Genomic DNA, 25,980 nt, shown 5'->3' with positions numbered 1-25,980 from the left:
GGGCAAGACTAGTACAAAGAGACTAGTCAAGGACATTGCCGACATTAAACTTCCTACATTGCATTTCTTTTTTTTTTTCCCACATTGTATTTCTTAACACAGTGGACATGTTATATGGGCCAAGCACAGAGCTAAGGGTTAGGGACCCAAACACAAAGGAGCAATAGTAGTTAAGGATTATGGTTCTATAGTCAGACTAGGGCTTACAAACTTGCTGAGATTTAGCTGTGCAAGCTGGGACAAGTTAGCTAGCCTCTCAGTGTCTCACTTCCCTTATTTACAAAATGAGGCTAATACGAACATCTACCTCATAGAGTTGTTGTGGGAATTAAAGGAGGTAATACATGCAAAGTGCTTAGCATAGGTCCCAGCTCAATAAATGCTACCCTTTGTCATTATCATCATTTTCTGTGCTCAAGAAGTTGATAGACCAGTAAGAAAAACTGACATAAAAACATATCATAGTGAAAATGTGACAACAGAGATGCACACAGGGCATTGTGGGCACTTTAATGACTCAACAGGAGCAAAAAGGTGCCAGGAAAAGCTTCTAGGAGCAGGGGCCAATGAGGCTGCCACTATCAACAGAAACAGATCCTAGGGCCTTGAATACCATGAAAGTCTGACCTGGTGGGGTGTGGTCAGGAAAGTGGAACACTGTGCAGCAATGTGCAGGAGCCAGGTTGTACATGCTTGTGCACATCTCTTCCAACTTCGTATTTAACGTCATAGTAAGTAGCTTGAAATCAGCTACAGTGAGAGCATTTACACCATGGAAATTAGCAAATGCTACAAATCAGGGCTGCTTCCCGACTCTCCCTTCCCCAAACCTAGAGAGTTGGTTATTAAACATTTACCACATCACTGTATGTGAGTAGCATTTGGGAGGACAAGTCATTGAATTTTGTGACTGACTGTACAAAATCGAGGTGATCCCCCAGTCCCTGTCTTGATGGTCATGCTGGTGACTTGAAATAGGAAATACAAGAGAATTGGATGAGGAGCCAGGGAAGGAGCATGAGGAGTTTACCTGCATGGGGCCATGTGCTCTTTCATACTCTTGGAGATAGAAGTGAACAGCAGGGCACTGCCCCCAAGAAAAACTCCACCTAACAACCTGGAATCCTGAGAATCTCCCAGTTTCCTTGTACAGATAGACAGTCTTACATTGACCCAGGAAGAATCTAATCAGTTATTTCAAACAGAAATAATGTGACCTATTGTTGGAAATAATAACTGAATTAGAAGACTGTCTCTGGCTGGACTTTAACATGACATGAATCACCTGGAATTTATGTGCCTGATAATTGAGAGATAAAATAAAAATTAACCTTAATTCAACTTGAGTAAATAAATAGTTCAAGCACACTGTGTAACAGGATGGCAACCCCCACATGGGTTTTCTAAAACTGTCACACATGCAAAAATCTGGCAAGGATTGCTAAAATCTTGACTGCTGAACGCTGAGAACAGCAGAAAACATCCAGGAGCCTATGTGTGTCTAGCAAGAACTAGCCATGCAAATGGACTTCATTGCCTTTCCTGTTCAGCTGCCTGACTGGCAGAGTAGGACACTTTCAATGGAAATGTATATCTTTGCTTCAACTAGAACTTACTCATTCATTCAACATTCACCGCGTACGTAGTGAAGAGTGGTGTGCTAGGTGCCGAGGATACATCGGTGAACAGCACTAAGGCAGGAGAGGGGAGCACAGACAGGTCAACACACAGGAACACTGCAGTGTGATGTCAGACCCAAGCAGACATTTAGGAGGCGCTTTTGATACAACTGGGGAGTAGAGAGGAGAGGTCAAAAATGGCTGTGTTTGTAGATAAGATAGAGAAATGTAGAGGGAATTATGTTAGAATCAAGTGAATTTGTACCTGGGAGAATAACTGTCCCTCAGCAAGCTCACCTGGAGAAAATCCTAAAATTCAGCATAAAATTGCCTGCTTTCATCCTTCTCAACAGTGTTATTTGTAATTTGGATGAATATAGAGAAGGCAAACTGGACACACATTCAGACAGTCTGAAGAAAGTGGGCAGGGTACAATATAGCAAAAAGCGTCAGACTCTAATCTTGACTGACTGCATTCGTGGCTGACTTTGACCACATGAGATTTAGCAGGTTAAGCATACAGGTCTGCATTGGTGTTCTAATTGTGTAAATGTAATATGGGGAAATTTGGCTTATGAATAAACAGATGACAAACACGTGGGTCTTCTAGTTTTGTTACAAGTTTTAAAAAGACAAGGAAACTAATGTAGAGTTATAGTAATAAAAGTACTGAGTACAGAACTAGAACAGTGTGATTCCTTTCCTCTGTGCACAGGTCAGATCTTGAGGATGTGGAACCCAGGTTTTAAAAGAAATGCTAACAAATAGTAGGAGATCCAGAGGAGTTCCAGGAAGGAGCAAAAGAAATACAAGGTAAGCCATTTGAGAGACAATCAATGGAGAAGACTGACAACACTTGGTAAGTTTAGCGAACATTTATTATGTACCAATGCTATGCTAAGAATTTTACATTTACTTTCTCATTTAATCCTCACAACAATTTTATTCTATGAGATAGGTACTATGATCATCCCCATTTATCAGAGAAGCTGTCTTAGCTTACATATTGCTCAAGTTGCAATAACACAATTGTCACTGCAGGGGCTCAGGTGTTTTCTACTATAACATAATGTCCATGTTCCTGAACAACCTTGCTTTCTGCAGAGTTTTTTTTTTTAAAAATGGTAGAAGAATGTAGGGTTGAAGAAAAACACTAAAACTTAATAAAAACAATGACATGTCTAATAAAAATTTAAGACATGTTAAATTATTAAGTGCTTCAGCAAATAGCAATTAGCATTTACCCTAGAAATATTAGAACCAGTTGTAAATAAGAGTTGCAGTGCTGAATTATGAAGACGAGGGAAAAAGACAGAGGAAAACTGAGATGATGATAACTGGCTTAAATCAATTACAATCTATCTGATGGAGCTGGGTCAGAACTTGTTCTTTCTGGGTTCAAGCACTCTCCTCCTCTATCTGAACAGATTTGGCTTCCATTTGCAGGAAAGAAGGTGGGTATGCCTGCTGATGGTGTCAGCCATATGCAACTTTAAAATGTTATGGATCCACGTTCCTTTAGCATTACTGTTACTAAAATGCCACATGAATCCATCCTTCATTGCTTTTTCACAAACTTAGGAATCACTCAGGGTAAAAAATAAATGATTGCTGGTTGGCTCAATGTCTTTAGAGAGCTGCCCTTGTGGCTTTGCACAGCTTCTCAGTGAATAATCTAAACATTTTAATGGGATTCAAAGTAAGAAGGGAAAGTGACTAGTTCATTGCATCACGTAACCTCTATCATGGTGAAAGTAGTTCAGAGTCTTTAATAGTACATTATCAGGTTTACACTTCTCCTTTTAAATTAGTGATTTGAAATATAAATTAAGCATGATCCTCTGGCCTTTCTGGGAGCCTGGGAATCAATTTTTCCAGTAGTTTGAGAGCCTTACAGCTAAGCCTCCTTCCAGTCCTATGATGTGAGGATTAAACATCCATTTTTCCTTCAACAATACACATTAATGTTAATATATGCAAGAATAAATAAAACAACAACAAAAAGAAATAAAACACAACTGACTGCATGATAAGCAATATTATCTTTAGCCATAGAAGATAAATTTGGGAAAGAGAAGCTGACAATTTCTTTTAAATGACAGGAACATCTCTCACAGAAATGAGTAATCTCATTGATTTTACAACCAAGGTTTGGAAGAATTATTGTTCTGGCTTGGCCTATTAGGAAGTCTAATTTTGCCCATGGCCAAAAAAAAAAAAAAAAAAGGAGGAGGAAGATGAAGAAGAAAAACAGAAGGGAGAAAAGGAGGAGGCAGGAGAAGGAGGGAAAAAGCCTTTCAAAAGGAAGGACAGCTAAGGAGGAAACACCACCCACAGGCTCTACAGGTGAGTTGGCTCACCTGAAATGTACAGTGTTAAATATTAAATCAGTGTCCCCTGGCTGACACTACATGGCACAAGTTCAGAAAGATGTGACAAGAAAACTGCTCACCTATAGTTTTCAGGGTGCCTGTCCTGCCTCAGCAATGCCTTTCTGTCCTCCCAAGTCAGGCAGAGAGGGAAAGGACAGTCCAGTAGAGCACTGTCTGAGGACCTAGGCTTCAGCCAATTGCAGGATAAAGAAGGAAATCCAGAAGACTTGGAATCCTGGAAAAAGGATTCGAGTTTTTTATTTATTGACTCAACACATACATTTGAGTGACTGATATATACCAGTCCCTAGGCGCTGAGGCTACAGGAACAAAGAAAGCATAGTTCCCTCCTTCCAGGTGTGCATAGGAGACAGACACAGAAAAAAGGCATTCATTACACACTTTGAAAGGTGAAGTGCAAAGTCCTGTGGAAACACACTGGGAGCCCCTGAGGGAATGACGCCAAAGCCAGAACCTTGAGTGAACAGCAGTTAACCAAGTAAACAAAGCAGGAAAGTGTGCTCCAGAAGGAGGGAGCCCCATGTGACCCAGAGGTAAGAAGAACATGAGACTTGGAAAACTGCAAGTCAGGCAGATCTGGGTTAAATTCTACTCTTACTTAACTTCTCTGGGCCTACTTCCTCATCTGGATAAAGGAGATGGGTTTTACGACCTAAGAGAGTTGCTTGCAGATGAAACATGATAACATATGAATCCACTACTGGTGCATGGCATACAGTATGCACATCCCTTTCCATTTCCTCCCCTGGTCCCTGCCTCCACTCCCCCAGAGACAGGGCTCAGAGCAATAAACTGATGGTTGAACTCATGAGAAATCAGTTACATCCAAGCAGGGGGTTAGGCAAAGTCTGAAAAGATAGAAACTTTGACGCTGTCCTGGAGAGGGAGTGGGGTTGGGGAGCCAGTGGACAGTTTGTGAGCTATGATACAATGGCTAGGGGTGAGTGAGTGAGGGATAGAAAGGAGGTGATTCCCAAATGCTATATTTACTTAAGTATTTTTTCTGACATCTCACTCTAGAATATGGAAGCTAATGGGCCAATACATGTCTTTCCCTGCTCTTCCCTCTGGGTAGGCGGAGTGGTGTGCAGATGAAAAGGGCACTGGATCTGGAATGAGAAGACAAGGGTCTTGCCTGAAACTTATCAATCTGATTTTAGGCACATCTGTCAATTTGTTAAGGCTCAATTTTTTTTGTGTGTGTGACAGAACAACGAGTTGAAGGCAATGCAAGAGTCTGTAAAACGTCAAACTCGGGGAACCGCGGCTTAGGTGAAGACATGGCCAAGTCCAAGAACCACACAACACACAACCAGTCCCGAAAATGGCACAGAAATGGTATCAAGAAACCCCGATCACAAAGATACGAATCTCTTAAGGGGGTGGACCCCAAGTTCCTGAGGAACATGCGCTTTGCCAAGAAGCACAACAAGAAGGGCCTAAAGAAGATGCAGGCCAACAATGCCAAGGCCATGAGTGCACGTGCCAAGGCCATCAAGGCTCTCGTAAAGCCCAAGGAGGTTAAGCCCAAGATCCCAAAGGGGGGTGTCAGCCGCAAGCTTGATCGACTTGCTTACATTGCCCACCCCAAGCTTGGGAAGCGTGCTCGTGCACGCATTGCCAAGGGGCTCAGGCTCTGTCGGCCAAAAGTCAAGGCCAAGTCCAAGGATCAAAACAAGGCCCAGGCTGCAGCTCCAGCTTCAGTTCCAGCTCAGGCTCCCAAAGGTGCCCAGGCCCCTACAAAGGCTTCAGAGTAGATATCTCTGTCTGCCAACGTGAGGACAGAAGGACTGGTGCGACCCCCCGGGGCTGCCATCTGCATGGGGCTGGGGTCCTCCTGTGCTATTTGTACAAATAAACATGAGGGAGGAAAAAAAAAAAAAAAAAAAAACGTCAAACTCTATAAACAAGCATAACACAAATGGCAGAGTGAGAAGGCAACTTTGAAGTTGGGTTAAGAATGAATTGGCAACATAAACACATGTTCACTTTGGTGGCCGTCTATAGATTTTTGCTTTTTCTAACATTTTCACAAAAATCCAGCAAAGGGGAGGACAGGTCTCGAGCACTGTTTCACAGACCTGACCTCCTCACAATCATTAAGTTATTTCAGATTCTCACACAGAAACTTGCCTCTCTCAGGGAAAGGAAGCAAATTTTTGTTTGTCTTATACCTTACAAAGATAAAAAGAGCTTCTTAAGGAACATTTGAGATGGATGGATAATAGATTTTAAAGTGTCCCTCTTCTGATTGACTGGAATTAGTCTACTTACAGCTAGATCCTACTCTCACATTCACACAGAAAAATCGTTCCAATGAATATTTACTCTTAGCAGAAGAGCCATGACTAGCTGCTATCTTGTGGAATTATAATAATTTGTAAGTGTCATTTCTGCCTCTTCCTGCACATAGGACTGATATGGGAGTGCTGGGTAGAAGAGAGTGTAGTCCCTAGCTAGAGCTCCACCCCCATGGACCTAGGTGAAAACAGGCATTTTTGTTGCATTTCCCAAGACCACCCTGGCCTGCCATGCCCCCATCCTGTGCCTATAAAAACCCAAGACCCTAGCAAGGCAGAGACAGAAGCATTTGGAGGTCAAGAGGAGCACATCAGTGGAGGGGCTGCTGGATGTCAAGAGAAACATACCTGCACCGGCATGCTGGCTGGCAGAAAGACAGAATTTGGCCTGGGCATTCGGAGGAGAACCCAGGCTATGCCACCAAGTGGCCCAACTCCAGGGGAAACCATCTCCCTTCTGGCTCCCCCATCTGCTGAGAGCTACTTCCACTCAGTAAAACCTTGCACTCATTCTCCAAGTCCAGGTTTGATCCTTCCGGTACGCCAAGGCAAGAGCCCGTGATACAGAAAGCCCTCTGTCCTTGCCACAAGGTGGAAGGTCTCATTGAGCCGGTTAACACAAGCCTATACACGGCAAAACTAAAAGATAACACTGTAACACACATCCACTGGGGCTTTAGGAGCTATAGGCACTCACTCTTAGACACAGCTGTGGGGTCGGAGCCCCGCAGCCTGCCTGTCTCTACATTCCCCTAGAGGTTTGAGCATCGGGGCACTGAAGAAGCAAGCCACTCCCCCTGTCACACGCCCTGTGAGGAGGAGCAAGGGAACGTTTTCCATTTCAGGACCTTTTATAAGACTTATCAATAGATTTGTTTCAAAGCAACAAGTTCCTAATTCAACAATGGAAGAAAAAAGAGGATCACTGTCTCCCCTCTTTGCATCTATAGAATCCACTACATATACAGAACACATACAGGAACAAGGGCAGTAAAATTCCAAAGATGTCTAGTCTGCTTTTGCACTGTTTTAAGACAGTTCAATTTAAAAAAAAAAAAAAAAAAAAAAAAGCTATGCAAATTAAAAATTGTTTCCCATGCATGCTTTTATGAGCGGTCAAATATGAGTTGTGCTGGAATTGTTTATAGGATATTAAATAGTAATATATCCTTCTGGATTATAAGAACTTTCAAACCTTTACTTCTGGATTTTCATGAACAAAAACAAAAACAGCAGAAGCAGTTAAAAACTTTGATCCCTTTTAAGGAAGTAGAGAATTTAGTTCAGTTCTGGGCCAGCTTCCCCAAACCCTGCCAAGGCATGGCTGAACGACATATTTGAGCTCAGTAATTCACAAGGTCAGCAGATAACATTTTTCTGTATGAATTTTATGCCACCCCAGCCTTTCCTGAAAGACAGTTGATAGATAAACAAACCAGTTCCTTCAAAGTGAGAGCATCACAGAACATAGGTAACCTGAAAAAAGTTATCTCTTTAAAATGAATTTGCAGTTTCTCAACTTCAGAACTACTTACAGATTTACTATAAAATTAGAACAAAATGCTTTAGACTCTTTAAGAACAGGACAATAACAACAATGCATTTCTTTCAGCTTTGAATCCATCCACAAACAAAGCCAACTAAACCTTGGAAATATGATATTGTTTCACTGTTTTGTATTTTCTGAAAAATGTTGATTTCAAGACCAACATGGAAAAGCCAAACCTTTTGCAATAAAAGGAAATACTCAGTACTTTGTCCTTTGTTGCTTGGCAACTAAGGGCTATAAATGGATTTTATGATTATAAATTCTCTGGAATTAATGTGAACATGTAAAACTTGTAATAGCTCCCTGGAGACAGGAGTGTTTCTTTGAAAAATAAATGTATGAATCTATGTATGTAGCTCTACTCGTTCTTCTTGTTTCACAATAAATAAAGCAAGCAATTTGGTTCCTTCACACTTGCAAATGTAATAAAATCCACTACCATTTATTCTATAATTTCAACATTTTATCGTTAACCCTCGCAGCCCTAAGAGGTAGGTGGTGTTATCCCCATTTGACAGATGGAGAACACTGAAACTTTAAAAGGTCACACAACTAAGATGCAAAGAAACCAGGATTCAAAGCCATGTCTGCCTGAAGCAAGGCATATGCCATTAGCCTGCATACCACAGAGATTGCTAGGAAGCTTATTTGTCAGCTCTTAATAGTTGAGCTATTGATAGCTTTAACCCTATGAGAATGACACTAATTCTCAGTATCAAGTCACATGATGCTCTCTTCAGAACACATTACTTCTTATTGCCATATATGACATTTGTTTCTTATATTGTTAATACCAGGGTATCAACTATTGGGGTCCCATCCTGCTGGACTTTTTGTCCTGAGTCAGGTTACTCAAAATTACAAGATTAAGAGTTAATATTTATACTGCACTTCTGAGCCTCTGTATATTTTTGTTATGCACAGAGCAGTACTAGAGAAAAGATAGTTACAGTGTTCTGATAACTTCGTATTTTTATTAGTGAACTTACATTTTAAGTTTCTGGAGCTGCCTGCTCTATGAACATAAGCCATTACCTTTTTACCACTAACACCTCATCTTATTGTGCTAGAGCTGGGATTTGCAAAGGAATAATGGCAGATGGCAGGAAAGTGCCACCAGCTCACAGTCCAGAATAATTTTACATGCAAATTGTCTAAAAAAAAGAGAAAGCAAGCCCTGGTTATTTTAACAGGAGACATGAGTTCTACAACTATCTCTATAGATGTTCCCTGTGACCTGTTTAGAAGACAATGTGCACAGCGTCTAGGGACACAAGCCTTCAGAGCCAGACAGACTTCTGACCAGATCTAAGCACTTCACATATGTTAACAGCTGTGTTACCTTGGGCAAGGTACATAACTTCTCTGAATCTGTTTCCTCATCTCTAAAATACTGACATTACCATTCATTGTGTTGTGCAAATTAAGAATACACCTAAAATTTTATGTCTACCATAAAGTTAAGCATTCATCAAATAGCAGTGGTTTTCCTTCATTATATGGTAGTGGTTTTCTTATTGATCACAGGCTGTTCTCTTCAACCCATTGATTGGCATCCTTCCCCACTGCACAGAAACCTCTCTTCAAAGTCACACACAACCGTCTTTTCCCCAGATTCTATGGGCAATTGCCTGATATGTCAGAAACATTTAAAATGTTTGACCATGTTCTTGAAATACCTTTTTTCCTAGATTAACAACCACATGCTCCTGGTTTCCCTCCTACCTTGCCGAACATTCCTTTGCTAGTTACCCTCACTTGGATCCCAAAATGTTATCTGGAACCCTTTTCTCTATCTGTACTCTTCCTGGTGATCTCAGTCTCATGGTTTAAACACTACTTACACGCTGATGACTCCCAAACTGACATCAGCAGCCCCAACCCTTCCTTGGGTTTCAAATTCAATAATCCCACTGCCTCCTCGTTGCCTCCACTTGGTGGTCTAAAAGATATCTCAAATGTAAAATGTCCCCAATGAATTCTTAATTACACACACGCACACGCACACGCACACACACCCCTACCTGTTCTTCCTCTTCTAAGTACATTGTATTACCATCCATGAATTGTTGGTAATAACACCAACACCTAGGCAACATCCTTCACAGATTCCTCTGTCTTCCTCACCCCCTACATCTCACAGGCCATCTGCCCCTGCCTGTTCTCCTGCTTAAAACTCTCCACGCTGAGAATAAAAACTCTAATCTTTTACCACCCTCCCCATTGTCACTCATACACTTCAAGCACTTCCACCTCACTGTTCCTTCCTGCCCCTCTCCCAACCACTTCAAGCTCAGGGACTGCCCAGGTGCTCTTTTTACTTAAAATGTTGTTCTCCCAGACAGATGCATGACTTGCTTATGGTCATCTTCAGGCCTCAGCTTGAATGTTACTTCCTCAGAAACCAGTCCTGACTGTCTTGGTTCAAGCAACTCTCTCTTCATCAGAAGCTCTGCACCACCGTCTGGTTTTATTTTCTTCATAATTAATGACATTTTGAAATCATCGTTTTATTTATCTATTGCCTTCTTCCTTTGTCAAGAGTAGAAGCCACTATAAGGCAAGGACTCTGCTTATTCATCACAGAGTCCCTGGCCCTTAGGAAAGCAGCAGGTTCATGAGAGATACTCAAATATTTGTTGATTGTGTCAAAGCTGATTATACAAATTGGGTCATTCTTGTCATACCCAGTAAAAGACAGTCATGAGGTCAGGGGGAAAAAGCACTCAGGGCATATAACATTGCTCCAAAAATGTAATTCTCTACAAGTCTGGATGCTGAAACTGCTTGCTATATAACCTTAGACCAGTTTTATATCTAATCGTTGCTGAAACAACCTGCTGCAACTCTTAAGACTAGTTTTACCTACCACTGTCACTCACCAACCAAAGCTTGCCAGCTTCCTAAACTTTAATAGTACCAATGAAGTTTCTCAAATAACAATACATAACATTGCTCCTCCCTATAAAACCTCCAGCCTCCTCTTTGTTCTTTAGATATACCAAAGACCACCTAGTCTGCCTGTATGCTCCAAATTGCAATTCTTTCTTCCCAAATAAAACATTAAATTTAGAGATTCATCTCTACATTTTTATTTTGACTTTCACAACTGACAGAATAAACAATGTAAGGAATAAATGACCTTGCAGCCACTTACTACCTGGATAACCTTCAAGCAAGTTATTTAACCTCTGTCAGCCTCATGTTTCTCATACAAGAATGGAAATCCCCCAGGGCTGCCTTGAGGCTAAATGGAGAAAATAAGAATTAAGGAACAATAAGAATAATAACTAAAAATTATTGTCTCTCTGTACCAGGCATAGTGCTTCACAACCACATTTTGAGATTAATAGGATTATCCCCATTTACAAGCAAGGAAACTACGGCCTGCAGAGCCTTATAGACCCATCCACAGTCCCAGAAGATGTCAACGGCAGAGCTAGGATTCACGCCCAGGATGACTGACTCAGAACCCATGTTCCTAAGGATGATTCTGCACTCAGAACATACTAAGTGCTTGACAACAGTTATTATGATTATTAATTAGGTTGTAGACCAGGGTTGGTGCACTTCTTCTGTAAAGAACCAGATAGTATTTTAGGTTTTACAGGCCATATGGTCTCTGCTGGAACCATTCACCTCTTCCATCACAGCATCAAAGCAGCTACAGACAATGTGTTAATGAATGTGTTCCAACAAAACTTTATTTGCAAAAATAGGCTGCAGGCCAGATTTGGCCTGTGGTTCATAATTTACTGACCCATGTTGTAGATAAATAACTAATGATAAGAGATGCTTACTGTACATTTACTAAAAAGCACAAATTACATAAACCCATTTTTGTTTTAAAAATCACATAAGATAGACACCAAACTGAACATAGTTAGCACTAAATAGTAAAATTACTAGTGATAATTCTTCTTCTTTTAAGTTTTCTTTATTTTCCACAATTGTCCATGTATTGAATGTTTAGCTTCCAAGACATGGTGGAGTCTTCCAGAAACCCAGTTCTAACTCCAAAGTTGAAAGATGACAGTATAAATAACACAAAAGAAGGTGGGTGGCTCCTCCACGCAGAAGGGTTTGTTTGGGTGACTCTGTTCCAGGGCTCCACAAAGATGGCGATAAATCTGACAGGTCTCAAAGGTGGCGTGTATGCAGGTGACCAAAGTCAGCTCTGATCTCCTTACGGTACACTTCAAATTCTAATTAAATCACCTTCATTTCAGAGATCCCAGAATGAAAGAAGAAACGTATTTCTTAGAAACCTTCAGCTAATCCTAAATTCCTTGCATGATCTGGCTAGTTCTTCCTTGGCATGCTCTTGTTCCCAGTCTCCTGGGAAATCCATGCTGTTTCCACACAGAATCAGAGGCTACCTGCACAGATGTACAAGGAACTCCTTCATCTCTGAAATTATCCCACAGGTTCAACATAATACCTACAATTCCACCATTAGAGATTAACCAGACCTGCTCCTGGAGGAGGTATCCTTTCTGCTGCTTTTGAACAAGGCAACCTCAATGTTCTATGAAAGCACTTTGAATACAAGACTCTAAAGAGGTGTAAGGTGGTGTTAGATCATTTGCCATTTGCTCCTTCTGTGCAAGCTTAGGTTTTATTGGGACAGAAGGAAGAAGGCATAGGAAACTGGTTGTCTGAGAGAGTGGGAAAGCGGTGGCCCCAAAGACACAGAACTGAGAGACTAGCCTGAGGCCAGAGACACTCTTTACCACAAGACAGACTTGCCTGGTGCCAGCACTGTGCAGCTTCTGTCCTCTACACCATTCGGCTTTCAGAGCTTCTGATTCTTCTGTCAGAAATTCAGAAGCCAAAGTTCTTTTCACATTTTGGAGAAATAATATACAGGGACCACGTAAGACATTTATCATTTTATCTCTGGTAATAATGGAATCTGAGGCATTCTATCAACTGGCAACACTTTGTCTCAACTACCTCTGTTTGTTCTACTCGCTGGACCATTCTGCTACTGGGCGAGTTTTCCCTCTTCATACAGTTGAACTTGCTAGGTGTCCCAACCCTAGCTGGAATTCAGTATCTGCTTGTTGAATGGATTAGTCTTTTGCATTGTTCTTTCATTCATTCATTCATTCATTCTGTAAATATCAGTAAGTGCCTACTACATGCCAATATCATATAGGCACTTTTTCCAAGCAACAGCTCTCCTCTACACAGTAATTCTGCTTAACCTCCATGAAGTCTTTCTAGATTAATCCCATATGGGTTGAGTACTTCACTTGCTGCTTGTCTGCTCCAAAGCCTTCAGCATTTCCCCCATTTTCCTGAACATGGGGCACTTCCATGATATTCCTATACAGTTCATGGGCAGAAGATGTTTCTGCCTTCCCTGCATCCCCACTGCCCTCTTTTGATAATAGCTCCCTGGAGAATTTAAATTTTAAGCAGAGAGACAGGTAGAAAACGTTCAAAGCATTTTTGATGGCAGCTTCCGGAACAGACTGCTCTTCCTCGTAGATTTCAGGAGCTGCCTGGTGGTTACTGTCCCTCCACACGTAGCTACTCACACAGCAGCTACTCACACAAGCCTCAAAAAGTGAGCTGGAGTTTCTGCCAGTTTTCTTCTTGAGCCTTTACTTGTGATCTACTCTTAGTATGTAGTTTTTCCCAAGGCATACTTTTTCCTGCTCTGCTCAATCTGAGCAGGAATCTCCTCTTTGCTTTCAATGCTAAGCCAACAAACCATTTGAGCACCTACTTCAGGATGAAGAGTATAAATAAATAACTTCTCAAAAATTTCTTCTTTAGAGATTAAATATAATGAACAATACTGTTTTCAAATCATTTTTAATAAACTATTTTAAGAGCTTGGAAACAAATAATGAGACCTCTGATATCACGATAGTACAAATTAAGAGTCTAAGATTATAGCTATCAAAGATAAACGAAGTAAAATGAGGCATGGGATTTACTGTAGTTCATTTTTTAATTCCTTTTTATCTAGAAGGTTGTTGTAAGAATAAAATGATATGATATAAAGTAAATAGCACCATGCTTGGCACATGGTAAATGCTCAACAGATGTTGTTAATCTGGTTCAAACTTGAGGTGAAATTGACAATGTTTTCACATTAACTACCTTAAAACTTTGCAAACGTTAAAAGATATAGATTTCTAAAGATAAAACCATGACTCTCATAGAACTATAATATGAAGGCATGTCAGAGATTGTATTTAACTACTTAATTAATGAAGGGACCAGGAAGATGTTACAATTGTCTCAAAGGAGAATTCAAACATCAGATACCCACATAACACGGTATAGAATGAATTTATAAATAAATGCAAAAATGGCTTTTACTGAAACTATTGATCCCTCCAAGAACGTTTCATTTGTATTTCTCTATATAAAAATCTTTGCATCTATATCAGTTACCTGCAATTCACAGAGTTTAAAAATAGCTTTACTACACTGAAAGATGCAAACACCATAGAATCCCATAGCCCAGAATGATGTGATTTAGGCATAGTTTTCTATGGAAGACATCAATAATCCTTTTAATCCACGCCAAAATCTTTTACAATTTTTCTTGACACATCGATCTTAAGCAGAAGTGTTTTGCTGAATTAAACCTATACTCCTTTAAAACAAACTCTTCCCTGATTATAACATTATACATTCAAATTATAAAGCCCTTAGATAGTAAAATATAAAGAAAATAAAAATCTTCATAATCCTATCACTCCAAGGTAACTACTATTAATGCTTAAAGTATATCCATCTGTTTTTTTCTAAGTATTTGTGTGTGCACAAATGGAAATATGTCAACTGTTTCCAACTCAGTTTTAATAAACTTTGTTATAGAAAGTTATCTACATACTATCTAATTGTGTTTTTATATTCCACATTATAATTCACTCTTTTCCTTAAGATCAAAAACATTTTCCCTTGTCATCATTTTTAATAGCTACAAAATATTTCATTATATGTTAGAACCATAACAAATCCACTACTATTAGAAATTTAGGTTGTAACTAGTGTTTAGTTATTATAAATAAAGCTATGTACCCATTTTCTGACAACCTTTTTCTTGCAGTGGTATCGTTTCACTGAAAAAGCCAAACATTTCACATGGCATCTGAGTTACCAGATGTTGCGATCCTTAGAGTGCCTGATGTGCCTCTTCTGCTTTAGCTAACAGGACTACAGTGGCAGACAAGGATTTGAATTAGAATTGGAATTACCAGCTACTCAGAACAACCACCCTTGTCATTTTCATGAGACACCATAAAGACTTAGTCATGTTTGGAAGTTTAAAATAAGAACTAAGATCATCATGAGCTTTGACAGTCAAGGCCATTTAATTCAAGCTGATTTAATTCAAGATAATTTTTAACACAATAATGTTTATAAGGAAAAATACATTATCTACGGCTTAGTTTCTTAGAATGAAGAGCCTGAGGAAATGGAGAAAAATAGCTTTCAGGTGGGTAACAAATTGTCAAATATTTTCCTTGAATTTTTTTTTATAGGAGATGGTATTGGATTAGAAACAGTAATGTATCAATAGGAGCATGACATGAAACAGCTGGCTCCTCTCATTAAAATATCAGATTCAAGGAGAGGGTGTAGCTCAGAGGTAAGGCACCAGACCGCTGACCAAGAATATCAGCTTCAGTTCAGCTGTCTTCATTTTAAAAATTTGAAAAGGGTCCAGAGAAAGGAAATTATTAAAATGTAAAACAAGGGATCCAAAGTGCTACACGCTGCCATTTAAAGGAAGTGGTTGTTGAACTTGACTCAGAGTAGGTGCTCAATATTTGCTGAATAGTAGAGGTAATAAAAAATTGACATTTAGCTGTGTGATTTTCAGGGGGATGGCAATCACTTAAGCTAGTGCCTTCATTTTAATTCATAATGTCTACCACTGTTTTCCAACTATTCAAAGATAATGTAAAAAAAAAACACTGACCATTTTATTCTCCTGCAATAAAGAATGGACTTTTTCCCATCAAAAAGGCTTCAAATGGAGCCACAGAGTTTGGTTTGGACTAAGAAAAATACTATTAAAATAATGATCAGATAATTGCAACAAGCTGCAGAGGGGACTTTTAGAAACAATATCCATAGAGATCTCCGAAAATAGTACAAACAAGGATAGTATAGGGATCCCATAGAAATAAAATATTTTTCAAAAAACAGAAGGTGGACCAGATTCAATGTTCAGGTATTCTGCAGCTCTAGAGGCAAACTGAGTAGATTTTTGCATGTATACAATAAATTGCTGATTTCTCTAAAATAGACACAATGGTAAATTGAAGCTTGCTACCTACTGCTCACACAAAAGTTGCATATGATGTAAAATCAGGCAATAACAATCTAGCAACATTAGTGTGCCTACCATGTGCCAAGTATGAACCAGGTAGGCAATACCAACTTGGCCACTGTCAGAAAGAGAACACTCAATGGGATGGATGGCAGGACTGAGATAACATGATAATTCTCTTGGTCTTATGTACCTTCTCACCACTTCTGGCAAAATCCAAGCCACAGGAACTACCCCATGGTGTTGATTCCTCCCAGTAGTGATGGAGAATCTCACTATTTCTTTGGCAGGCCCTGTCACTCTTCAGTGTTCAGCATTGTTTGCTATTCAGTCCATTCCATTCAACCTTTAAATATATATTATTTGTCAGGCACTTTACAAAGCACAATACCAAAAGCACTTTTCTCAATGTGCTGCTGACTGATTCCTAGATTCTGTAAATAATAAGCAGGTCTGCCCTCACTTCTTCTCATACTCCCTCAGGCAAAATATCTTAATGTGTAAAAATAATGGCCACGTTTCCCTTCACATGGAATCTGAGCATGGCTGACAGAGAACTGAAGCCACAGTGATGTGGGGTCTCCAAATGGCACACCTAAAAGGTGCCACAAGAGGAAAAGTCTTAACTAACATTTTCAACAGACCCATCCTTTGACTATTATCTCAATTAAATATGAGAAGCTGCATTGTCGTTTTAAGTGTTTAGAAGGAAAAAAACCCATGTAACATATCTCACAGTACGCCTGTTCCTTGAAGAAAAAGATACTCAACTTCAAAAACAAATCGGTATTCAGTTACACATTTTTTAAGTATTGTGAAGAACAGAAAGATGGGAATAGGGTGGTTTGGACAGAGGCGTTCCTTGCTGTTTTAGGCTGCCTTGTATTTAATTATACTAAGAGAAAAAAAATGTTTTAAGTAAAATCTTTCATTTTTCTTGTGCTATACTCAATCATTTTAGAGATAAGACACATCTGTAGTTTTTTTAAACATAGGGTAAGGGAAAAAATAAAATCTAGCCCAGGACAGGGACAAGTAATAATAACATAAATATGCTTACTCCTTGATTCTAACAGCCAAACTGTAAGATGGAAATCCTGTTTTCTTTAAAATCTCTATCCATATCATTGATTTTTTGCTACCAAGGTAGCAAGTAACCCCCACTTTCGATATTAGGAGAGTTACCTAAGTATGATAGCATTTCTTTCAAAACAAAGTTTAAGTGAACACGGAAAAGATGAAACAGGGACAGTGAGCATTTCTCAGAAGCAGCAACTTCATGTTGGAAATTGTCCTCTTACCTTCAAAGAACTGCTGCAGGGCCTCATTTTCACCCACCACATCCATGGTGCTGTGGTCCTAGTACTACTTCCTCATAAAACAATGGTTATCAGACCTCAGGAAGTAAGTGTTGTCCTTTTGATTCAAAGCCTATGAATGCTCTTGAAAAATCTTCATTTTCTTTTTATTGGAGTGAAGCATATCTTCGGCTATCAATTTGTTCCCAGAAAGATGGCTGAGTTTTCAAACGTGATTATAAAACTGGAAGAATATGCAACCATGCATTTTTTAAAAATTCATAAAGGAAAGTGGTAGCAAATTCATCTATCTTAATATAGAGAGCTGTTTCTACTCTGCCTTTCGTCTTTAAGGACCTTTGTCCTTAGTGACACATGTAATTACATAAATAGGCAATAAATACATAGTCTTATCTCTTATTTGTCCTTTTACACCAGTGTATCTCCCCCTTTATCAACTAGATCCATTTAGCTACCACCAAGAAAAGATACTTATTTTTTTCACTTAGAAAAAAGGAATAAATCAATATAATCACTTTCATAGATACCTACAATCACAAGTAATTTTAAAAGGCTTTTGATAATGAAAAGTTAGAATTTGTTAAATATTTCCAAATTTACAGCAAAAACTTAAATACCTTAATGCAAACCTGGTTTATTTCCTCTACAGCTTATTTGCTTCCAAAGCATAAACCATAAAGTATGAGAAGTCCCTCTAACAAGCAACAAAAACTTCATTACGAATTTAATAACTCTCACAGCTGAGTCACTAGTAGCTGGACTCACTCCTAAATATAAAACCATACTCAAATAAATGTTTTATTTTCACTGCTTAGCTATAATTCATTTAATCATAGCCTAAGAAAATACAATTAGGAAATTAAATTATCCTTTCAGCCCCTCCATTTTCTCTCTTTCCCAACTATTTGGAAAAAAAAATAGTATCATAAAATATTCATATACTCTTCACCTACACTTACCAATTACTGACGCTCTCTACATATTATATACATATAAAATATATTTTTATATAAAAAATATATTCATTAAAAATATTTTATCTTTATATATAAAAAATATATATTATATATAACATATTTTTATAAAAATATATATATTATATATAACATATATATTTTTTATAAAAATATATAAAACTTTCCTTTATAAAATATATATTTTATATAATATATAGAGTATATTTACATATATGTGTATATATATATCATATCTATATATGACTTGTCTTTTTGGATCTGAGGCTCAGTGTGACCTTCAAAAGAAGCTCCTAAACATTTTTTCTAAGCTAAACTTAGTTTGCTCATTTTCAAGTAACAGTAAATGTGTGTGAAATTTTAAAATACATGTTTGAAATTATGTCACCTACTAATTCTAATAATGAAACAATAGACAAATTTGGAAAATATTATCATCTCATATATAATTTCTTCCAGTCTCCAAAATATTTTTTATGGCTTTTTGATTTCTGATTAAGGATCCAATGGATGCCCACGCACTGTCTTTGGTTATGTCTTTTTAAATTACAGAACAGTCCTCTTGTCATTTTGGTTGGTTTGTGCTCTTCATGATTTTGAGTGTTTTTTTATAGTCCAGGCTCAATGCCGTGTAGATACCCCATTTTCCGGATTTGTCTGTTATTTCATTAGAATTAGTAGGGGACATAATTCCAAACAGATATTTTAAAATTTCACACATATATATGTTACTTAAAAATGATTAAACTAAGTTTAGCTTAGAAAAGGTTTAGGAGCTTCTTTTGAAGTCACACTGAGCCTCAGGTCTATAATGACAAGTCATCAAGTTGTTTAAAGAAATGAATTTTCAACCATTGTGTGAAGCTGTCTGCTGGGTGCAGGAAATAAAAAGATGAATAAATAATAGTCCCTGCCCTCCATAAACTCAAGTCTAGGGCATGAGAAAAACACAAGTGACTGTAACTCAGGGCAGACTGATGCTGGGAAAAATGTCTCAAGAAAACAGAGGAAGGAGAGTAATTTAATCTGGGAGGAACTGGAAAGGCACCACAAAGAGCTAGGATGTAAATACACTTAAACAGTGGGTAGGGTGTTTTTTTCTATTTTAAAAATTAACAAATAATAACTGCTCATATTCATGGGGTACACAGTGATATTTCCATACATATAACGTGTAGTGATCAGAGTAATTAGCATATCCATCACCTCAAACTTTTATCATTTCTTTATGTTGGAAACATTCAACATCCTCCTTCCAGCTATTTGAAACTATGCATTACTGTTAACTACAGTCAACCTATGGTGGTACAGGATATACTAAACAATGTTTCTTACAACATGAGCAAAGCCTTGGAAGGCAAATAGCACAGATACAGAGATTGTGTGCATAGTGCAGTGAGAGAGGAAATTGGAAAATAGGCTGAAGAAAGATGGTGGTAGTTTATTTCCAATTTTTATGGACACATAATAGTTGTACATACTTACAGGGTACATATATTTTGATACAAACATACAATGGTAATAATCAAATCAGGGTAATTGGGGTATCTATCACTTCAAACCTTTATCACTTGTGTTGGGAACATTTCAAATCCACTCCTTTAGTTATTGTGAAATATACAATAAATTACTGTTAACTGTATTTGACCTGTTGTGCTACCAAACACTAGATCATATTCCTTTTATATAAGTGCATTTTTGCACCCACCTCCCAACCCCCATTACCTTTCCCAGCCTCTGCTATCCACCATTGTATTTACTACTTATGGTGGTAGATTCTGAATGTAATTTGATTATATGCATCATATTCATTCTAAATGTATCTATTGATAGTTTCTAACTGGATGGGTGTGGGGCATGATACAATCCCATCTAACTCAAAGAGATTTCTGTGTCAGAATGTGTTGGCTGAGGCAATAACCAAAGTTTAAGCGGTTAAAAAACTACTGCAAAATCCAGGTAGGCTGTAGTCAAGCTTGAAGTAAGGTGACATAGAACAAAGCACTGGTTACTGACTGGGTATAGGCAGCAAGGATGAAGTCAAATGATTTTTTTTAAGGATTTATATGCCTTTAAGTAAAATATGAATTAAGATGCCTAAGACATGTAGCCTCCGGTTAACTCTAGACTCCCAGGGAAGCTCCCAGCCAAGTTTCCTGGAGGCCACTGGAAATAAGACATCACACTATAATCCACTGCCAAGTGACGATTCTGGATCCTGTCCACCAGTTCACCAACAGACTTCACGTTCTCACCAGCACAGTGATGTGGCAGGAAGCACCACGGAGAAATAAATTAGATTTCATTTAATGGCCCGAGAAGCTACGGTTAGATTTGGGGTTCCAAACTGAAACACCTCCAAGGCCCAGCAGATAAGTGAGTAAAGTGGGTCTTTTAGCCTTGGTGTCAGGGAGACACTCCAGGATGGTGGGCCATAGAGCAAACCAGGAGTGCATGCCCTGTGCAAGGGTGTAGCCACCCAACAGGTGGAGTCACTCAACTTCACCCAAGTGTTGTCATTCAAGAATGTGGGCTCAGTGTTGTCAAAACAGCAAATTTTAAAAGAGCAGCTTTAAATGCAAATTTTAGATTTCATCATTTTTAAATGTTGGCAATTGTTTAAAAACAAGATGGACAAACAGAAAAATAAACCAAAACACTGTCAAGGACAAATAGCACATCGTGTGAAAACGTAACGGAGCCCACAAAATACCACCTTTGTGCCAAGGTCTGCAGAAAGTGAAGAGAATTGAGAAGGAAGTTGTTGGGGGGGACTAGAAAATCTCTATTACAGAGTCCAGAGCACTCTGCTGAGAGCACAATCCAGCTGGTGGAAATGGGATTTAAGTGGAAATTCCTCTGTGAATAACAAATAAGACACATATTTCCCTGATTACAGTCTTGATGTCTCTTACATTTTCCAACTCTCTTGACACCCCCATTTTGCACAGATTCAGTGAAAAGTTGTCCTCTTGAATAGTAATCTAACCTAGTTGTGGTTTGGGTTTGCTTTGGTATTGACATTTCCTAGAGAGCTCCAACAGATAAACAGGTAAAAGCTGAGCTACTTCAGTTAAATCTGGGAATGTGGTGATGAGAGCCTTGTCTCCCTCTTGAGACTGTCCCTGAGAACTGTAGTTCTAGAATCTAATCCTCATGACTCAGACGTTCCTCGGGAAGTAAACTGTGTGTGAACTTGTTCTCCCTTGAGGGAGAACAAGAGTGGATGCAAGGATAGCAGACATTAGTGCAGGAGCTCGAGTGAAAGATAATTGCTTGGACAGAGTGGTAGAAGTGGATATGGAGGGAAGTGGACAGATTTAAGATGTTTGGGAGACAGCTGATGGAATTTGCTGATAACTGGGTTGGGAGTGACAATGACAAATAAAGGAACCCAGAATAAGCCCCAGAATTTTAAGCAACTGAGAGTTCAGCTATGGCAGATTTGTAAGCACAAAAGTTAAACACAAATACAAATTCATACTGCATTGGACTCTTTTTAAGCAGTGTCTTATTTTAAAAAAACAAACATTTTATCTAGGAAAAAATGCAACAATGAAAACCTTTGAAAACAAAAGCCTATGAATAAAAGCAGACCCATTTTAGACTGGATGCACAGAACAAAAACACATAGGATTCTTGTGGTGGTGATGGGAGTAAGTAACAGGTTGCAAGTTTTTTAAGGATTAAGATCCAACGTTTAGAAACCAAATCTTGTTCTTCCAATGTGGATCCTTAGTCAAAGGCTGTGAATTGTCTTCAAGCCAAGAGAAATCATGAAGAACACTTGATTCAGTCTTTATTGGAGGCCAGAAAGGAGTGGCGACCTACTTGACCTTCCCTGTTTTCAGGAGCCAAACCTGGACCAGATTGCAGGTCTGAGTGACTCTCAACCCAAAACTGTCTCCATTAAGCCAGGCTCTCACCCCAGCTCTAAACCAATTTCTAAAAACTTGTCCAAGAGTCTTCCTCTTCAGAATTGGTAATCTTGGCAATTAAATTCTGTGTAGAAACACTCTCCTGAACATAATCAGCACTCTGGTTCTTCCTTTTCTGTTGCTTTGCTCTAACAGTTCCTCCTTTCGTCTTTGCACGCTGCTTCTTCTCTGTCATAGTAACTCAGAGCTCAGTGCTGTAATTCATCTCCAAAATGTCCCTAAAGCTCCCATGGCTAACTACTCCCAAAATTATCTCCTGGACTGACCTTATTAAATTTAGACTTGCATACCCAATACCTACTTAACATCTCTACTTTGATGCTCAGTGGGCACCTCACACTTGATGTATTGCCCAACGCTGAAATTCTGTTTTGCACGTACCCAAATTTTCCCCCACCATATATTTCCCCATCTCAACAAACTGCAATAGCTCAAGCCAAAAGCCTAAGATTCTTTCCTTTCCTCTCTCTGAAATGCAATTCATCAACAATCTTGTCAGCTTTTATTTTTTATTTTTGGAATGAAGGCACATATAATTGGGCTAATAATGCTTGGTTCATAATACACTACCGATGTTCTATGCACAATTCTTATTCATTTGTTGGCGCACTTAGTTTTTAAAAATTTTTAGAGGGGGGCATGCTCTATGTTGCCCAGGCTGGAATATAGTAGCTATTCACAGGTGAAATCATAGCACACTAGAACCTTGAACTCCTGGCCTCAAGGGATCTTTCCACCTGAAACTCCCAAATAGCTGGGACTACAGGCATGCACCACTACACCCAGCTCATGTACTTACTTTTAATGACAAATGAACCACCCCAAAACCCACCAGCTAACCCAGCAACTAAAACATTACCAGTGACTTACTCATAGATTTACTCCTCCTCTACCTCTCTCACACCCAGAGGTAACCACTATCTTGAATTTTATTACTACTTTTTAAGTTCTGTCACGTCAGTGCCTAAATAGCTGTTCAGTTTTAGCTGTTTTTGACTTTTATGTCAGTTTTCTCAGAATTGCTTTTTCATTCTGTATCATTGTGCTGCATGTAGCTGGTATTCATTCATTTTGCTGCCACGTAACAATCATTCTGTGAACACACTACACCCTCTGACATGTAAACATTTTAATTTATTCCAGAACATTCTTTCATGTGTGTTCTGGGGAACTTTGTGCATTTTTCAAGTACATACTGAAAAGTGAAACTGGTGATTCATGGGTATACAATTTTGTTTTTTTGAGTCAGGATCTCACTGTCACTCAAGATAGAGTGTAGTGACACAATCATGATTCACTGCTGCCTCAACCTCCTGGGCTTAAGCAATCCTTCCACCTCAGCTTCCCGACTAGCTGGGACCACAGGCATGTGCTACCACACCCAGCTAATTTTTTAAATATTTTGTACAGATAAGGTCTTCCTATGTTGCCCAAGCTGGTCTTGAACTTGTGGGCTTAAGTGATCCTCCTACCTCAGTCACCCAAAGAAGAGGCATGAGCCACCAGGCCTGCCCAACTTGTCTAGTGAACGGTTTTTCACAGTGGATATACCAATTGATACCCCTATCAGCAATATGTGAGTGATATTATTGACTAAAACCCTCTCCAAAACGTGACTTTGTTGTGTTTCTTCATTTTCACCAATCAAATGAATTTGAACATGTCACTGTCATCTTCATTTACATTTTCCTGATTAAGAGATAAAAACCTCTTAATATGTTTATTGGCCCATAATGCACTTCTAATTGTGCGGAAAAACTGGTTCAGTCTTTTGCCCATTTCTGTGACATTGTCCTTTTTTGTTGGTTTGTAGAATTTCTGTATACATTCTTGATACTATTACCAGCTATGTTTAGTATCTTCTCTCAGTTTGTAGTTTGGCTTTATTTTTTAATTTTTATTTTTTGGAGACGGGGCCTCCCTATGTTGCCCAGGTTGGACTTGAACCCATGAGCTCAAGCAATCTTCCCACCTCAGCCTTCCAAGTTTTGATGGACAGAATTTTTTTTCCTTTTTTTTTTTTTTTTTGTGGAGACAGTCTATTTTGCCCAGGCTCACCTCAAACTCCTGGGCTCAAGCAGTCCTTCTGCCTCCACCTCCCAAAGTGGTGGGATTACAGACATGACACCATGCCTAACCATTGATGCACAATTCCTAAGTTAATAATTTATAATAAAGCATAACTTATTTTATTTTATGGTTATCTCTTATAGTTTCTTTCTGCTTCCAGTCTAAGAAGTTCTTCCTAAAGGGAATAGGATCAGGAAGATAATCACTTATATTCTCTAAATATATTTCAATTACATTTTAACCTATAATTCCAATATATTTTCTACATCATCATCCGGTCTCAATTTTAAAGAGCATGCTTCTAATGTATCAGGTTGAAAAGTATTCTTCCCTTTATAGATTACTGAGTTATTATTAAAAGGTATACCGATTTTCTTTAGTCTTTTTATTTATCCTTTTTAAGTCATCAACAAACTTTTCACGAGTATTTGATTACCTTTCTTTCAAATCTCTTACAGCATCTCCTGGATTTGTTTCTCTTTTTATTTAGGTACTTTCTCCAAAAGTGGTTTTAGTTTGTTTGGAAAATCTTCTGAAGCCTTGATAGCACATGTTTTTATTAATGCCCTCACATTAGAATAACTATTTTCAGAACATAAAATTCTAGGTTCAAAGTTTTTTTCATGTTCAATTTCACATTCTTGAGCTGGGCATGGTAATGATGGTTTTTACTATAACATACTCCAATGTCCTTTTGTCTGTGGGCTCCCATCCAGCTAGGTGGCTGAAGTCACCTACAGGTAAGATTAACCAAATCTCTTAACAGGACTTCAGAAAACCAGCTCTTTCATACACTGCTGCTGTGAATACAAATTGGTTAACTTTTCTGAATGGCAATCTAATGATACAGATCAAACACTTAAAAATACATATATATCTTGACTCAACACTTTTATCTTCAGGCATCTACATGAAAGAACTCAACAATGTCCAAGTATACAGATAAGGCTACTCATCACAGCATTATAATATAAAAAATAAACTAAAACAACCTCATCTCCAAACACAATTAAATTATGCTAAAATTCTATAAACAGGAATTAGGACGTATAGGTTTACCCACAGGGAAAAAGTATTTAATGTTTAGATTTAAAAAGCAAAAAAGCCTACATTTTGTTTCAAAAATATGCATATGTAAGTAGAAAATACCTGAAAGCTGAAAGGCTACTCTCCAAAAATATTAATAACAGCTTTCTCTAAACAGAGACTGAAGTGATTTTTCACTTTTTCTTTTTGCTTTTCTGTACTTACTATATTTCTACCACAAACCCCTTTGCTACAATTTCTCCAGTTGAGTCAGTTTTACAATTTGGAACACAGCGATCAAGTGGTTCTATAATCAGTGTATACTTTGCATGTACCATTCTTTCAACCCACACCCCTCTAAACCCTTTTGACACACATCAAACTCATTTACATCTATGTTCCTCCAATATCATTATAATGGTCAACATATATAAAACATGAATACACTACATCAAGACGCTCAAGAATACATCTCTGGGATAAAATC

The 25,980-nt window shown here is 38.5% G+C and overlaps 2 protein-coding genes across 7 annotated transcripts in view; one reads left to right on the top strand and one right to left on the bottom strand.

Moving 5' to 3' along the window:
* The window catches only part of MYRFL (myelin regulatory factor like), a 126,179-nt gene extending 107,736 nt beyond the window's left edge, over positions 1-18,443 (bottom strand). The window contains exon 1 of one of the 6 annotated variants that reach the window (XR_004274151.1): positions 17,468-18,443. Coding sequence is in view for 5 of the 6 variants with exons in the window: in XM_032295543.1 (XP_032151434.1) it covers positions 17,468-17,513 (46 nt within the window). In the remaining variant the exon portion in view is untranslated. The remainder of the gene's footprint in view (positions 1-17,467) is intronic. The other 5 variants (XM_032295543.1, XM_032295528.1, XM_032295508.1 and 2 more) reach the window with 5 other exon arrangements.
* On the top strand, positions 5,260-5,903 carry LOC116562978 (60S ribosomal protein L29-like). Its single transcript, XM_032295559.1, has one exon. It carries the CDS (start codon positions 5,293-5,295, stop codon positions 5,767-5,769), a length of 477 nt encoding a protein of 158 aa, XP_032151450.1. The 5' UTR covers positions 5,260-5,292; the 3' UTR covers positions 5,770-5,903.
* Positions 18,444-25,980: the final 7,537 nt, after the last annotated feature.

This window comes from Sapajus apella, unplaced genomic scaffold (genome assembly GCF_009761245.1).
Source record: "Sapajus apella isolate SASKATOON/1434 unplaced genomic scaffold, GSC_monkey_1.0 scaffold2, whole genome shotgun sequence".
NCBI lineage: Eukaryota > Metazoa > Chordata > Mammalia > Primates > Cebidae > Sapajus > Sapajus apella.
This window is presented reverse-complemented; position numbering and strand designations above follow the sequence as displayed.